The 17817-nt window shown below is 38.5% G+C and overlaps 2 protein-coding genes across 5 annotated transcripts; both read right to left on the bottom strand.

The window, feature by feature from the left end:
- Positions 1-1771: 1771 nt before the first annotated feature.
- LOC143378561 (uncharacterized) lies at positions 1772-11104 on the bottom strand. Of its 2 annotated transcripts, none has more exons than XM_076830387.1 (3): positions 9852-11104; positions 5836-6034; positions 1772-4766 (listed from the first exon to the last, which is right to left on the bottom strand). In XM_076830387.1, the coding sequence occupies exons 2-3, from the start codon at positions 6004-6006 to the stop codon at positions 4416-4418; spliced, it is 522 nt and encodes a 173-aa protein (XP_076686502.1). In that variant the 5' UTR covers positions 6007-6034; positions 9852-11104; the 3' UTR covers positions 1772-4415. The 2 variants fall into 2 exon arrangements, with proteins under 2 accessions (XP_076686502.1, XP_076686504.1); XM_076830389.1 differs by having other exon boundaries at positions 10426-11104.
- Positions 11105-11253: 149 nt separating this feature from the next.
- On the bottom strand, positions 11254-16864 carry Usp1 (ubiquitin specific protease 1). 3 transcript variants are annotated; one of them, XM_076830135.1, is made up of 7 exons: positions 16572-16864; positions 16016-16195; positions 15124-15362; positions 14816-15045; positions 14243-14754; positions 12267-12459; positions 11254-12181 (listed from the first exon to the last, which is right to left on the bottom strand). In XM_076830135.1, exons 2-7 carry the CDS (start codon positions 16182-16184, stop codon positions 11623-11625), a joined length of 1902 nt encoding a protein of 633 aa, XP_076686250.1. In that variant the 5' UTR covers positions 16185-16195; positions 16572-16864; the 3' UTR covers positions 11254-11622. The 3 variants fall into 3 exon arrangements, with proteins under 3 accessions (XP_076686250.1, XP_076686251.1, XP_076686246.1); XM_076830136.1 differs by having other exon boundaries at positions 16580-16863; XM_076830131.1 differs by having other exon boundaries at positions 16401-16861.
- Between the last annotated feature and the right edge of the window lie 953 nt (positions 16865-17817).

The following is a 17817-nucleotide window of genomic DNA, read 5'->3' as shown; positions in this document are numbered from 1 at the left end:
GTTACCTAAATTCGTTCACGTCTGCCTTCCAAAATATCTGTGGCCCTTAATCGATATGTCTCAGTCAAACTTTTCTTCCGTGATAACACCCGTCTGCAAATACTGATTAATGAGAAACGTAAGGCGCAAGTAATTCTGTGTAAATTGATATTCTTCGATTAACAAGATTTCGTTCTTATTTATGAATTTGTAAGTGTTTTTTATGCAAGTGCCTTTTTTTATATAACGAAAGACTAATAGATAAAGTGTTCTATTTGACAGAAATCTTCCATGAACTGAATAGAGAAGTTTAAAAGACAAGTATTGACAATTTATGGCTCTCCAAGAAATATAATTATATATGTAAAATGCTAAAATCGGGGGTCGAATGAAACTTCAAATTTTCAATCTATACTTAGGATATAATAGTTGTGTCACTGATTCATCATCGTCCGGCCCAAACCGCGGACCCTAGAAACATGAAATTCTGAGGGTATATTTCCTTTGTGACGTAGGTGCTCGATAAGAAGGGATTTTTTTAAATTCCAACCCGAAGGGAGTAAAAAGGGGCGAAATATGCTTTCCCGGACTCCTTATTATTTCTTAGGCCCGACTAGATATCAACTTGGTTTTTAATTACAAAGGTTACCCACACAAATGCCTAAAAACCAGATGCAACATTTTGCCCTAATCAATCCTTAAGGGAGTGAAACGGGGTAAAATGTGTTTCCGCGGATTCCTTAATATCTCTTAGGCCTGATTAGATATCAACTTGATTTTTACTTCGAAAGGATACCCACGTAAATGCCTAAAAACCAATTTCATGATTTTGCCCTAATCAACCCCTAAGGGGGTGGTGAAATGGGGTGAAATGTGTTTTCATGGAAACCTCAATATCTCTTAGGCTCGAAGCGAAGCGCGGGGGTATATTGCTAGTTAATTACGAAGTAACTGTAATTTTATGACTATTATCTTTTCAGTTCCGAGAAAACTCATAAAATGCAATTTATCAATTGAAACTTTTATTCCATACAGTGTAAATAAGAAACTTCTATTTTCTTGAAAGTAGAAAAAAGTTCTAGTTAAACAAGAACATTTATTCTCCTGCGAAAAAGTTAAAGTTGTGACGAGCAGATTTCCTGAAAATGTTATAGAGTAGACAAATCTGAAATTGGAACCTTAAATCGTTCGGTGAAAATAGTTATATAAAAATCACAATTTGCTTTCACTTCCATATTAATTTATCTTGCTTCCGATTCCTTAAATAATAATAATTAAAAAAATATTCATAACATTTATATTTCACCCTTAAATACTTATTCAAAAGTATAGGATCCTCCAGAACTTTTATTAATTGAACATGAAATAACTGTTAAAACTGAGCTCTTACAGCAGAGTGAAACTGTTAATGTACAAAGTTAATATAAAACAGAAAATAAATAATTTAATAGTTAAAACTTCGATAAATAACTTTTATTTATAAAAGTTTAAGAGTTTCATTCGACCCCTGGCTAAAATACATCATACAGTAGAGCGTCAATTATCCGACATGCTTTGGGCTGAAGTGGTTTGGAAATCCGAATTGGTCGGATAATCGAACAGTTCTTACCCAGTTTGTAACTATATGAATTACACCTAAAATTACTTATCACGTACAAGAGTGCTATTGTTGTAATTTGAAATTGAATGCATATCAGGCAAAAATCAATCAATCAATCGGTACCGCTACACTGGTTCCAAGAAGTGGTGGGGATAGCGATGATGCAGCACTGGTTCGGTTAATCGAAGTTCGGATAATTGACGCTCTACTGTAAAAAAATAAAATATGACCTTGTAAATAAGAAGTTTCGGGGTTAGCGCATAAGTAACAATATTCGTGTTTTGTATTTAATAAATTTGTAATTCAAACAGTACAAATATAGATATACGACACGCCTAAAGAATAAGGAAACCTTCGTTTGTACATAACAAATACTGTGCATTAGTTGCATAACAACAATGACCGCGTTACATATATATAACGATAATCAGTCCAAAAGTATTTCTGCTCAATATTTAACATTATTTCTGACGTCAATGGTACAACGCTCGATATACATACATCGTAGTATAACAAACATATCATAATTTTGTTAAATTGCAGTATCCGCGAAGCATTGCATTTTAATGAATGTTGGTTATTTTTAATGCAAAAAAAATACATCACGTGACCAAAACACAGTTTACAAGAATATTGTCACTTCATTCCTTTAGCGTTAAACATCCGCAAAAAACACATCGCTGAACACATACATGTATATATTTACTTGTATGGACACTTCTTTATAGAAAAACCTTGCAATAGAAATGTTCGTAAAAATAATATATATATACATGCTTGTGTAGAAATAATTAAATTACATATCTATGTTTTTCTACAACCAACATTGCAATGCACAGCGAATAATAAGTAATAAAACCTCAAGAATGGGTAAAAGGCTACTTATCGCATAGAAGTCGATTTTTCGGCGATCAATACTGCACAATCGTAAAGACAGCGATTTCTTTTATAGAGGAACATAAGTATGCCTGGAGGTAGACATCTTGCGAAATTGCACTTAAAAGTCAAGTTAGATATCTAGTTGCACCTAATCGTATAGTTTCAGACATTGATATTTGTTTCATTCTTATGTAAATAGCTTTATATAGATCAGTGTTCCGTAAAGCGGGCGCTACCGCCCCCTCGGGGGCGTTTCAATAATCTTGGGGGACATTAGCACGGCCGTCTGTATCACAGGCCGGAACACAGTGAATTTGGCAACGCTGTCGTCAGTCCTGTTTGATTTTTTCTGAAGCCTTTCCGCTCGTTATGTCACGGCCGGCTCTGGTATAGTGCCTCTACGAGCTATAGTGACTTAGGTGTGAGGTACCCAGCGGGATCTTAACCGATACCCGGCTGGGTACGGGCCGCTAAACGTGCCCCCACTACTACCTCTTGCAGGACTGTGTTTAGGGAAGACCAGGACAAACCTGGGCCCTAAAGGGTAAAATAAGTTATTAATATAAAATAATTTATATTGCTACTGTTGTAATGCAGTAGGTACATATACCTTACTGAAATGGATTTGTATTTAATACGTGCTGACAATGAGACAATTTTTAATAGCCAGTAGCAACGCTTAATTGGTGTCTTCTAATAATGATAAACAGTATCTTCAATTTCTGTTTTATTTTATTAAAATCGAAGTTGTAGCACTTAATCTATAGGGCCCCGGGTTTGTCCTGATCCTCCCTAAACACAGTCCTGCAAGAGGTACTAGGGGGCCACGTTTAGCGGCCCATACCCAGCAGGATATCGGTTAAGACCCCGCTGAGTGATCTCACACCTAAGTCACTGTAGCTCGTAGAGGCACTATACCGGTCGGAACATAGTCATCGGACTGACGGTTGTTCGAAATGCGGTGTTGCAACATCGTAGTGTCCGGCCTGTACTACGGACGGCCGTGACATTAGGCATGAAGAAGGTGGCGCTGCATGGGGACGTGAGACTCAAGAGGGCAGCACAGGAGTCGATTAAGACTTTCGACCGTAAAGAATTTTTAAAACTTAAAAGTAAATGTTATCGGCGCACCGGTTCGGTCTATTTGTAAGAGATCAAATAAAAGCTATTGTGCAAATTAGCACTCTCCAACCGACTCGTACATTCGCACGTTTAACACGAGCCAAATTTATAAAAGCAGACGCAGTTTTCTTCCCGATGTAATTCTTTCCTTGATAACGGTCGCAATACTGACCGAGACGTTGGAAATTTAATCTTAAAATTTGCACAATAGCTTTTATTTAATCTATTAAAAATAGACCGAACCGGTGCGCCGATAACATTTACCTTTAAGTTTCAGCTATCCAACAAAGTTCCTTAAATGTGCAATTCTGTAAACGCACACCCAGATTGTTTTATATGGATAGAATATTTTTCCTATCAGTTATATTATACCAATAACATTCGTGGAAAGATTAACAGCTTGATTGGCACCCTGTATATAGCAGGTGGCGGTTGGAATAATTTGATAGAGCTAAGGGGGCGGTGGCCAGAAATAGCTTGAGTAACACTGATATGGATCATAAGGACTACAATTAAAAATATATTCCAACAATCAGCATTATGCAATCATTACATCGACGTGCCTCACACATAGAGTGACTGTGCACCTGAAAGATATCGATCAGACTTGTTTATAAAGACAAAGTAATGGCGATTAAAAAACAAACGTGACTAAACCAGCCAACTGTAATAGAGTCATTGGTAGTCAGTACTGTTTCAACTTCTGTTTAGCAAACCAACAACATCAGCACGCACTCAATACTTAATTATATGAACTTCCCGTCTATTCTTGAATTTCAAGATGAATATCAATTTGTCAGCGCGGATGCCATTAGGTAGTCAGCACAAAGTGCAACTATATCTCTTTCTTATGCTCTGGACCAACTGCTTGCTTAGTCGTGTTTGCGTCTGCGCGCACTTTATCCTTAGGCTCGTCCTTAGACATTTTATTATTTTGAATTTCCGTAATATTCGCGCCCTCGTTCTTTGTTTCCTCTTCCTCTTTCAGAAGGTAGTCCCAGTCATATGAATCTTCATCATTGTCGCGAACTTTACTTAATTCCCTCTTCAACATCTCCAGGCATTCTCGTCGCTCCTTCCACTTCTCTGCCTGCGCAGAATCTATCTTGTTACCTCCGCCCTGCGTATCCTGCTCTAATTTTTCCTTTTTCTCGCACTCCAATATGTACTTCTCATAATTCTCCACCTGTGGGGAAACAAATTTTTTGTTTGCTTTTGCGAACCTTACTTGGATATGGCGAGATCGAAAAATAAAGGTGCTCGACAAAATGTTACATTCTTTGCTAAATTTTTTTGATTTAGGTTCGCGACGTCTCGTATGCTGCGCTTCTAAAAAATTTCGACTTCTTTTATGTTGCACACGTGAAATGTGAAATTGCAAGGGAAAATTTCACATGGAGTGACGTGAGTTTACGGTTCATAGATTTTAGTCTAGAAATGGAAAAGCTAATCGTTTCATGTTTCATTAGAGATATAATAATATTCTTAAAGTAAAAATGTGAAAATTAATCCTTCGTTATTTCTCCAAATGAAACATAAACTCTTTTTAAAAGCTTGTGGGTTTTAAAAAATCACTTTGCATGTACAATTTAATTTATAAAGTTAACGTAAAAGGTCACTCCCAAATATCAGAATAATACTTCACCAGCGGCCGTAGCCGTGATGGAAAACACCGGTTTTCGTTAGATCACCGAAGTTAAGCATCACGGGGCGGTGTACTGGGGAAAGATGGGTGACCACCTTTCTCCCGGTGCGTTGCTGCTGTTGGGACCCGAAGGATAGAGGAGGGAACAAAAAAAATGGGACTTATAGTTCGTTGGGTAATATAAGCAAAATAAGCTTGAAACGTCATCCTACTTAAAACACAGGAAAACAATAAAAAAACAAACATACATACGCGAAATTTAGATCACCGAAGTTAAGCATCACGGGGCAGTGTACTGGGGAAAGATGGGAGGACCACCTTTCTCCCGGTGCGCTGCTGCTGTTGGGACCCGAAGGAGAGAGGAGGGAACAAAAAAAATGGGACTTATAGTTAGTTGGGCAATATAAGCAAAATGCTTGAAACACCATCCTGTGTTAAAAACACAGGAAAAACAAAAGTACAAATACAAATACTTCTGTCAGTAGTACTTACATAATTTCAGCCCAATGAAAATTAAAAATTCTGATTGATCTGAATGGTTTATTCTCGGCAGATGAGAAAGATCCCCCTGATTTGAAAATTCTTAATACCTAACATAAAATTTAAGCACCTTGTCTTGCAGCATACGCTGAACGTCATTCTGCTTCTTGAAATGCCGTGGCAGCCAGAAACACGCCTGGATGAGTCGTAAGAATATCCAAACAGCTCCAGCAAGAACCAGGTACGAACAGGCAGTGAACACCATACTTAGAAAGTCCACCGAAATCTGTTGATGCTTCATATCGATAATTGGTTACTCGCGATAGAATCTGTAATCATCGAATAAATAAGGCAACATTCAAATTTGAATAGCACAGTAAGCATAACTGATTAAATTAATACCACCTCCTACGAGGGGTAGCACCACTGTAACGGCACAAAAACTTAGCGTACCTTTGATAATTGTTTGTGGGTAAACAAAAAAATAAGTCGATAATCTATTTAAACGCCTTTATTATATACATCTTAAGTAGTTTCAAGCTATTTTTTTCTCTTCTTTCTTTTTCAAAATGGCAATTTAATCGCCTTTTCCTCGGAACCAGGTTTTTCAAATTGGCCAGCAGTACCATTTGAACAAATTTTATTCGATTTACTTGAAATTTTTACAGTAGCTTCTAAACTATACTCTCCATCGAAGTACGTATCGATATTTTAAAATATTGTTTTTCTTAGAAATGATAAGCATTTGAACATACAGTTCACTCTCTACCTCCACTCATCCACGTTCAGCACCATTTTCAGCTAAAAATTTGCACGTAACTTTAAAAGTTTTCAACAAATCGCAGAATCGGTATGCAGTTCAATGGAGAATATAGTTTAGAAGCTACTGTAAAAATGTCAAGTGAATCGAATAAAATCTGGGTAATTATTTAGGAGTTTTCCGTTCTCACCGATTTCAATGATTTTTGGATATGTTGTCGGGGACACGATTCTGAACAACTTTTTCCTATACATGTTACCGCCGCTCTACCTTCGTTTCCGAGATATTCGCGAGAAACTACTGCTACTACACAATATGTTTTGCCGTATACCTACGCGTCCGTGGCAGCGTATGCGCCAGCATGGGACAAAACAAATGCCGAAGCTGAGCTTTGTTTCCGAGACATTTGCGAAAAACTTCCTTCGACTTATTCCGACGCAACGCATTCCACTTTCCAACTTGTCCCAGGCATTAGTATTGGTTGGGGCTAGATTAGCGCGGGGGGCGCGCGCCCGTTCGCGGGCGCGTAAAGCATGCTAGCGAACCGATATGAGTCGAGGTGTTGACGGGCATCCGCAAGTTTCTGGTTCAAATATCTAAACTCACATCAGTTCGCTATCATGCTTTACGCCCCCTCCCCCCCCCCCCGCACTAATCTAGCCCCAACCAATACTAATACCCGAGACAAGTTGGAAAGTGGAATGCGTTGCGTCGGAATAAGTCAAAAGAAGTTTTTCGCAAATATCTCGGAAACAAAGCTCAGCTTCGTCATTTTTGTCCCATGCTGGCGCATATGCTGCCACGGACACGTACTGTAGGTAGCTAAACGGCAGAATACATTGCGTATAGGGAATTCAAACTCGGGATCCCAGCTGTTTTTTGGATTCCATTTTCATATTTTTCAGTTGTTCATAAAGTAATTTACGTTTTTAAAAATTCCCGAAATTCTCGGGATAAGTTATAACTTGATATATCAAATCCCCGGAGTTTTAGAATCCAAAACAACAGCCGGGATCCCAGGATCCCGGGATTACGATCCCGGGATTGAGTTCCCTAATTGTCTAGTACCAGTAGTTTTTCGCGAATATCTCGGAAACGAAGGTCGAGCGGCGGTAACATGTATAGGAAAAAATTGTTCAGAATCGTGTCCCCGACAACATATCCAAAAATCATTGAAATCGGTGCGGACGGAAAACTTCGAAATAATTACCAAAATTTGTTCAAATGGTGCTGCTGGCAATTTGAAAAATATGGTTCCGAGAAAAACGCGTTTAAGGTGCCATTTTGAAAAAAAAGAAAAGAAAAAGAATAGCTTTTAACTACTTAACATGTGTATAATAAAGGCGTTTAAACAGATTTTCCACTTATTTCTTTGTTTACTGCCGCTATAGTGGTTGCTACCCCTTAAAACGCAACTCCCGCGTCAGCGCTATGTTAAAATATACCAATGTACCTACATACTTCATTATATTAAATGCACTTCGTCATCCGTTTAAACATACTTTTTAACCGACTTCAAAAAGAAAGAGGTTCTCAGTTCGAGGTGTTTGTATGTATGTATGTTACACGTATTATGTTTGCCCGCGAATTTTTCTGTAACTAGTGTACCGATTTTGGTGAAACTCACTGCATTTAGTTTGGCTTCAATCAACTTAGGTCATGGGAAAAGAATTATCAAAATCGGTCAAGTAGTTTTGAAGTTACACCAAAAAATATGAAATCTGTTTCATTATAATACATTGTATGCGCGAACAGGAAAAGGACGGAGTATCAGGCGATCGAAAAACAGAGCGAGACAAAATATCAACGCTTTCAGTTCCTGTGATTCACTCTTGTTCCATCTCGCTCCCGCCATCGGCAAGAAAGGAGCGGAAACGATCGCTCAGAATCGTGTCCCCTCTACGTTGTAATATTATATTATATTTATTATATTATAATATATATATATATATATACATATATTATATATTATATTAGTTAAACAAATGTAGTTATATAACTGAAATAACTAAAAAGGACAAAATAAAAAAATTAAAACCTACTTCAAAAAAATAGAAAAGCTCTAAAAAGTAAAAAATAATTTTGTTCCTTATTTAATCTACGATTCTCAATTTTTTTAAGTCGGCGCCATATTTACATAGTGCAAATGATGAGGCGCCGACATAAAAATATTGAGAGTCGAAGATTAAATGAGGAACAAAATTATTTTTTACTTTACAACGCTTTTTTATTTTTTTGAAGTCGGTTTTAATTTTTTTTTTTATTTCAGTACAGTTTACTTTGCATCAAATAGTTTTGAAAATGCACGTTCCATTGTAAACGCTAAGGCACCTACTTTTCAAATACTTAGAAACAGCTGCTCAATTCCATTTTAACAAAATGAACTTGAAATTATATGAATACAATTTTTTTCTTAGTTTTCTCTATATTTCAGAACTAAATTAAGCTCTCTATTTTTCTCTATACATTAGAATAGGTACAATTATTTTGGTCACTTTTATACATGGTCAAAACTAATACAAGAATAATACGTAAATGATAAAAACCCTTGTGTTCGTTAATGATTATAATCCAGGTTTCTCAAACCGTTTGATTAAAAAAATAAAGATAAATCATCGTTTATTTAGGTAGCTTTTTTATCCAGACAATACCGAACCTTACTCAAAATCTGTGCTACCGCGAGGGCTGTATTTAAGTCCGTTAACTTTTCCAATATTTTTTTTTTATTTAAAATGAATCGACATACTCAATAACGGTTTCTATAAATATATTTATAATTACTGACAGATACAACAATAGACGATCAACATATAAATTACATTTCGAATATAATCCTCTCGGAACTTATATCTTTCATATACGTATGTAAGCATCTGTATAATAAATATTTCTATCGTACTAATTTATACAGTAATTGCATTCCTAAATATTGTGTTACATTTAAATATGTGTCTTGAGCAATGTTAAAAATATAAAATGTAGATAAGTGAAGTAGAAACTTGTGAACAGTGAATTAATAATTAGTAATTTGTTGGAGAAACGTGTACTATCCAATGTAATAGTGTACAGTGCGTGTAATAACGTCGATAATATTGCGACATCCATTTACTCGTCAACGATACACCGTGAGTATATTGATTACGCCAACTTCGGTACAATGACAAATGTGCATTACGATTTGCAAATATTCTGAGCATTCGTGACTTTCCTTACAAATGAGTTTCTTTCAGATTCGTGGCAACTTGCTGAGCAAATGAACGTTGAGTCGAATTTAATTCGAAGAAGAAGAAAAAAAACGAAACAATTGCAACGTGTACGGTATTCGGAGACATAGGTGTTTTACATCAAGATATGCAGGTTTAATAAAGTATTCGTATCAGACTCACCATATTATTACACAAATTGACGTTAAATTGATACTGCTGAATAAATCGCAGGTACGTGGTTTACTCGGAAGTTATGTAAATAAAGAAACGAATTAATTCGAGGAACGACTGTCATATAATGGAGAGATGTACAAGTTAGAGAAATTCATAGACTACATACACTATTGCACTAGGAAAAAATATGTTAGCGATTACAATCGATTTAGCTGAAAATCCCTCTACCTTTAGAATTCTGCTTTAACGCTCGCCCAAATTACTAACAGAAGTTCAAAGTGCTACCGACAAAAATAACGCAACCCTTAATCTTTGAAATATAGCCGAAGCGATAATTGTTTATTAATATTTGGAATAGCAATGCAATAGCGTAGTTACCTTCCTTTCGTAATTTCCAATAAAATAAATTTCATTCGATTAACTCACAACTTGGAATTTCTACTGACTAGCGTAACGACAAATATCAAGGATATTATTCTACTCTCATTCAAATTCCCGTGTTCGTAGCGCGCAAAATTCTTTCCCCTCGACGTCCCGAGAATTCTAATGTTTTTTTACACTTCTTCCTTGATCAACTTACCGTTTTTTTTTTTTTTTTTTATAGAAATAGTAGTGCGATCATATCCAAATAAAGCGCAATTGCTTTCTAGGAGAAACGAGACTCGTGTATGACGCGGGTAGAAAAGTAGAAGAAAATACAATGTGTCAGGCTGGCAGGTGAGCCGCGACTATCCACTACTGACCCCTATCGCAACAATCGATATATGGATATAGCCACGTATGATTAAACTGACATCCCAACATCTTACAAATATTTCAACGCGAACAGTAGGCTTTCCGGAGTAATTAAGAATTCACCGTTTCTCGTTCTGTTCCACTTTGGTGTCATTTCGTAGCAGTTCTCACGATTCAAAACCTTGGAATCCAATTTCTGGACGTATAAATATTTATTCTACACTACATTTAATAATGATTGATTCTCGCATGTTTAACAGTGCTTTAATTATCTGTAATTACAGTTAATTTAATTAAACATCTTTCGTTGAATTCACGTTGCCAACTTAAACGATTTCAACAAAGAAACATTAAGTTCTCGTTCAATTTCTATCCTCTTGAACATCATCTCTGTAGATAATCTCGGAGGGCGAAATTTCGTAGAAAAATCTCACCCTCTCGTCGCTGCTTAAGAAATGAGAATATACGAGTGCGAGTAAATAAAAGTATCTGTGATTTAATATTGTTAAAAAACGTATAAAAAATAATGTACCGTTGGTTGTAAATTAAAAGTGAAAATATATAATCGTGACCTCTACGGCATAAACGTACGTAACTATTACAAACATCGTATTCTTACGCTTCTAGTTGAATTCGAAATTATCTAGAAGCTCAAAAGAATAAGGAAATGATATCCAGAGTACACACTTTTATTTTTACAGGGATAACTTAAAAATAAAACGCTCCACGTCCTAACTAACATTAACCGTCTAAATACAAATTGACACTTTGTGGTACTGATAGCAAGACTTGAGTAGCATCATCGTTTAGGCTGAAGGACTTAATCGAGTACTTAACTACCAAACTCTATCCTTTAACGTGATTTTAATACGTAATTTACCGTCTACGAAATTATACACGCTCGTCTAAGCCCGATACGTTACGTACATAGTAAACATTTGGAATGTGTCTGACATCACAGCGTCGTCATTAGCCGGGGATGCCGAGGCCCGATGCATTCTTAGCTTTAATGTTTAATACGTCTCCGTCAGGAGAAGGATGCCTACGGCACGGACCTCACATAGAATAGGAGATAAGGGGTGGCGGAGTTTCGCGGGTTCGGCGCTAATTTGTCTTCCAGCTCTCGTAAGGGAATTACGTGTATTGCCTCGTCATCGCATTCCAACCAAGTACTAGGATGTTTGTGACGCCGGATGCCGCAGCAATCCATGCTGCGACAACCGACCCTTACTAATTGATCCTTGGCTTCGTTGGTGCTCGGTTTACTTTTGAAGTATTTGAATATACCCAACGTTTTGTCCGACGAGGATGAATTCGTGTTTGCGTTGCTGCTGCCCTGAGCGGAACTTTGACGCTTGCTATCCCGCTCGCACTGAAAGCACTCTGCAAACGCAGACTCGTCGGGTAAACGGGTGTAGGCAACGTAATGACCAGCAGTCATAGTTGCACCCTGATGCATAATTACGGAATACAATTTGTACACGTGTCGTGATTCCGATCTGCCGGCTGCTGGCCCATGCGCCTGATCGTTGTTGCACTCCTCGCAGAAACATTGCAGGATCAATGGTGTTGGCATGTGGTTATTTATTTTCTCCATTGACCTGAGACAATGCGATATACATTTTTACTGGCAGACCGCCTTTGTTTTATCTGCGATTCAATAAGACAGAGGATATGTGATCTTACCCTGCCGCGGTGGAAAATCTTTTCAGCTGCAGTATAAGGAGTCGTGGTAAGGATGGAAAACATACAGCTCTTTGTGCTTCGTTATATCGAAGGCAACGAGCACACCAATATTTATCTCTGCCCCAAAGAAGTTCACTGGTAACTACTGCACGCCTGTACACCTCGCTACTATCCATTGGTCTTACTTCATCGTCTACAAATAAAGATACAAACTATCCAATCACTGCAACCTCATTTAATGTAATGATCATTAGTATTATCTAGAGCTGTTACTTTTTCACCCGTCGGGTCATGGCCGTCTGTAGTACAGGCCGGAACATAGTGAATTTGGCAACGCTGTCATCAGTCCCCAATTTGAATTTCTCTGAAGCCTTTCGCGCGTTATGTTACGGCCACGACACGGCCAGCTCTGGTATCGGTCGGAACATCGTTATCGGACTGATGGTTGTTCGAAATGCGGTGTTGCAACATTGTAGTGTCTGGCCTGTACTACGGACGGCCTTGGTCGGGTACCCGGCTACCCGAAACAACTTCAAGCAATTGAATGTTTTATTGTCTGTGGTATCGATTGATGTTAGCCAAAAATGATCGAATAATACCACATTCAATGGGTTGAAGTTGTTCCGGGTAGCCGGGAACTCGGCGGGTCAAAAGGTAACAGCTCTACTGCAGAGTTAGGGGCGATGGGGCCGCAGCGAATGGAGGGGGAAACACCCACAGGATTGGCCGTTTATGTGTGCATTAGTGATCCTCTAGACAGTGATCGGAACAACGTGTATCGTCGCTGATTGGTTGCCGCGATTTGGAGCAAAAGCAGAAGTAGACAGAGAAAGAAACTAAAAAAGAAAGAGACAGAAATACTAACAGAAAGAGAGAGAGAGAAATACTGATAGAAAGAGATAGATAAACGGTTAGGTTATGTTATTTCCGGTTTTGCTCCAAAATGGCTGCGGTTATACCGATCACTCCCTAGAGCAGGCCTGCCCTTTACGGTGCAAATACTTCATGCAGTTCTGGGACCCGGGCAACAGCCGGGCGCGTAACTGTTCCAATGCTACCCGTTACGAGAGCTGTGAGAGAACTGCGTGAGTGTGCGTCCATGTACGAGCCTACATGGACAGCCACACACTTGTGCAATTCTCCCGCAGCCCATGCTGTGGTTAGCAACGTAACAGTCCCGCGCTCGGCTGTTGCGCGGGTCCCAAAACTTCAGGAGGTGTATATATATATTGTTTGTGTGGATTTAACTTTCGCTGATACCACAGTATTTTATTTCCTTCTTCCTCCCACTTTCCTTTGTATCTTGTTTTGTTGTCTGAAATTTATTTACTTGTTTGTTTTGATTGGACGCTTATATTTGTGTGTTCATGCTGGCAAAGGCCTGTGCTATGTTAGTTATGATTTCAATGTCGTTGCTAAATGCTAGGGCCCTAATGTCGTATGGAGCTTGTATTCCTTTCGTCTGGATGAATTTATTGAAATTGTCTGTAATCTCTTTATTTAGGGGGCGTGTGAAGATCATATGGTTTAAGTCTTCTTCTTCATACCCACATTTGCACTTGGGTTCTGGTATAATGGTGAGTTTATATAGGTGTGCATTGGTTCTGTGGCGATTGCTTCTAATCCTGTTTATTATTGATATCGTTTTCCTACTTGGTTTTTGCTTGTATTTGGTAAACCAGAGTTTATTCAATTTTATATCGTCTTCAATAAGATTAAAGTAGCTGTTGTTATATGATTGTGATTTAGACTCTAGTTCATTTTTCCAGTTTACTATGGATGTGGATCTGAGGGTATTTTTGGAACTTCAGGAGGTATTTGCACCGTAAAGGGCAGGCCTGCCCTAGAGTATAACTAGTGTGCATGAACTGCTCCTGCGTCAGTCACGCACACATTACTACCGCTCCTCTAGGTGTTTCCCCCTCCTTAACTGCGGCCCCATCGCTCGTAACTCTGAGTTCTGGTATATTATCTACCTGTTTCATTCGATCGATCGATATCGATAGGCACACATATATCGCAAAATGTTTCTTTTCTTTCTGTAACGTGCTCGCATTCAAGGCAAGTTGTTCGCAACAGACTAACTCCCTCAAAATCTTCAGAAATGAAACACTTTTTGCTCTCTGGCCTATGACTACCTATGTCTCCATTACTTTCCGCGAACTCTGCGTGACCATTCTCGTATGGTTTAGAAGATACCAATACACCATTTAAGTTCGACTGCAGAAGACGCGACGAACTGCCTCTCGTCGTTATCTTCGTCTTTTTCCTAGATTTTCGAATACTTCTCTTATTGGAATTACTACCGTCCGACTGCATGTCGGCTAAATGCACCGCAGAGTAGTCCGATAGTCCGTTATTCTGCCCAAACTGACTCTCCCTATGTCGAACCAACAACTGAAATGTTTCCCTAATGTTATCCAGTAAACATACTAGAAGCTCGTGAGCATCTTGTTGCTGGTTTCCTTCAAAAATGGGGTTCACCTCTCTGAAATGGGAAATTATAATAGATACGCGTTAGATTATTATTTTCAGCGTGGTATGCACACCTGAGAGCTTGTAAAAATGCATCTGGTTGATACGGTTCGCTGTTTTCTCTCCCCTCGGATGTACGCAACGCCATAAACAATTCGTGTAACTTTTCAGTAGCTATTTGTATCCTGTGTTTGTTGTTATCTCCAGTTGGTCCAGCCAAGACTAACAAATCTTTACTACTGCAGCTACGACTGCTGCTCGACGTAAGAGATCCACCGATTCTGCCCAAAGACGACGATTTTATCTATCGAGGAAAGAAACATATATTTCGATACACTGTCCGCGCAAACTCATTACCATTCCGGCGTACAAGGAAACTCACTTTAGTTTGAAGTTGTTTGTCATTCAAGTTGGACAAATCGGTCGCTAAGTGATGCAAATTATGTAGGAAAGACGGCGCAAATCGTAAAGTGTATATCACACTGTTCAGAAAACATGTGTTTCCTAAATTACACAATGTAGCTATCCTCAACCCTTCTGCGCCACTGTTTGGCATATCGTAACTTCCATCTTGATGATTGCTTAACTGATTGCGATAGCCATTCAACATTTTGCTTGTACCTTTATAAGCAATAAACGGTCACATGTAATTCGCAACTAATCCACCAAGCTTAGAGTACTGTGCCCCGATGAAGAACAAGCCGGTCGAGAAACTCTGGGATCCGAATAATATATCCCTATTGGCCGGCGCGACAACGTAGACCAGGCTTGGGAATTAAGTGAACGCAGCCAATTTTCAGAGGCAACGTCTCCTTTCTCCCGCCGCACGTCTTGGTCCCCCAGCGGCCTAGGTGCTTGGAGCGCCTCAGGCCCGTACCACGTGAACCGCGCGTGGCACGTTGACAAAACAAAAACGCATCGAACATCGTGCTCTCTGGGACGATGTGAAAACCTATTGATACAATGTCGCCCCAATGCGCCACGCATGGTTCATATGGTACGGGCCTGAGGCGCTCCAAGCGTCTAAACTGCCGCAGGGGCCAAGATGCACGGCAGGACAAAGGAAGCACTGCCTCTGAAAATCGGCCGCCGTGTTCACTTAACTCCCAACCTGACAAAGACAAATACAAGGTAAGCAAACGGGACACGGGCGGCAGGAACCAATGCGAGCGAAGAACCCCTCTTGCCCCTGTGACAATTCAAGCGACTTCTTTTCATGGGGCCATAGTACATGGCGCGGCATAAAAATTTATAAAATAATGTTGTTTACGTACTGTGTTTAAAAGGGTCTCTGTACGAAAGGGTCTCCCTAGCCAATGTTTGTGGAAGCTTGGAGATGCTGCTAGAAATTGCACCTTCTCTGCCAGAAAGGGATAAGCAAATTTTCTTTCTCGGAGGAACTGAACGTTTATCCGCGTCTTCTTCTGTTTCTAATACAGTCATTTTCTGCTAAGCTGAAACAATTATGATTCATAAAAATCAACTGTTAACGTAAACAATTACTGAAGACTGAAAGCTGCATTCGCACGAAATCACTTCAATCCCGTTCGTATTTCTATAAAGATGCGAGAACGTCAGGTTCTTAATTAAGTATGTACTAATTCGTACCTATTGCTCAGATCTCTGTTAGATAAATATAAAGATTAAGTCTTTACTCACGTATTATTCGGTAGAGAAGTCATGGAACAAATTAGCTTGCTATTAATGTTAGTTAATCAGAAAATCTGTATGTACAATCAGACCACAAAACGTTCATGAAATAACGCGAACTACATTTCTATTGATATCACAGGGGACAGTTTCTTTTAACAATATTACAGTGGCCATTACCGTCGCACCTGGTATCATATATTCATGTATCGTGTTCATGTGCCGTTCACAATATCATATTTACGATTTTCCTTTAACTGTTCGCACTGCCGTCATTAGCGTTCTAACACCGAAATCCGTTATGAGCCGTGAGCGTTTGCGCTGGTTTGCGCTTGAAAATGGACGTTGATGTGGCTATGACATAAGAGCATGCCAACTATTTATTCTTAATAGGTCGCTTTAATGCTAGTTGAAATCTGGATAAGTCAGGATAAGTTTAGGAATACTTCTTCAGCGCAATGAAATTACTCTGTTAAAATAATTAGTAATCCTATTTAACAATAAGCCACCATCATGTATATTCCAGCAAATAATTAATTCATCAATTTTTATTTGTTTTAACGCTTGCAGGGATGCTACATGGTTTCATCAATTAATTATATGAATGATTTGGTATCGCGTGTATGTACTGAAAGTTTGAAAATATTGTAAAGTCAAAAAATCAACATTTTCGTTCAGTTTTATTTAAACGTATCTACTTATCCGCAACTTTGTACTTTCCTGAATATATGTTCGACTTCTTTCTTACTGAAAGACTTCGATAATAATAATTGCCTCCTGTATAGAATAAAATGTATTCGATATTTTAAACTGAAATGTGTGGTTTATTTTCGATTAGACTGCCGAATAAAATATGTAGCTGACCACCCCACTCCTACTTCCCGAGAGACGCTACGAAAACCGGCATTCCCATCTATGACACGATGTTCTATGGTGTGGATCACAGCGCCACTGAGCGCCACTGGCCGATGCTTTCCGGCGAAAATTCGTTTTACCGATATCGAAGCATAGACATATATAGATTCTCTAAGGATTACAACTGCCACTTTTCTACGTTATTATTTCGAAGAAACTTCATCTCATGTTTTTTTAATACAAATGTATAATTATATACTTATCACCTACCGATAATGTTCTTCGAATATTGTTCTCGAATATCCCGGAATGACACATTTTATGTAGTCTGCCAATTTTTAGGTAAACATAATCTCTCCGAGCGTTTTGTTCACAATTAATAATATTTACATGTATAATATTTCTGATTCTAAATGGCAAGTTAATATCGTCTTCATTTTCGCTTTCATCAGACGAATCACAGCTGCTGATTTCATTATCTCTATTATTTAATAGTACCAAGTACTTAACTAAGGGTGGTATTCATAAAAGTATTTTAAGCATATATATGATTCTAAGCAAATGCTTAAGA

The sequence above is a fragment of the Andrena cerasifolii genome, chromosome 1 (assembly GCF_050908995.1).
Source record: "Andrena cerasifolii isolate SP2316 chromosome 1, iyAndCera1_principal, whole genome shotgun sequence".
Lineage (NCBI taxonomy): Eukaryota > Metazoa > Arthropoda > Insecta > Hymenoptera > Andrenidae > Andrena > Andrena cerasifolii.
Note: the sequence above shows the minus strand (reverse complement) of the source record. Positions and strands in the feature narration are given on the sequence as shown.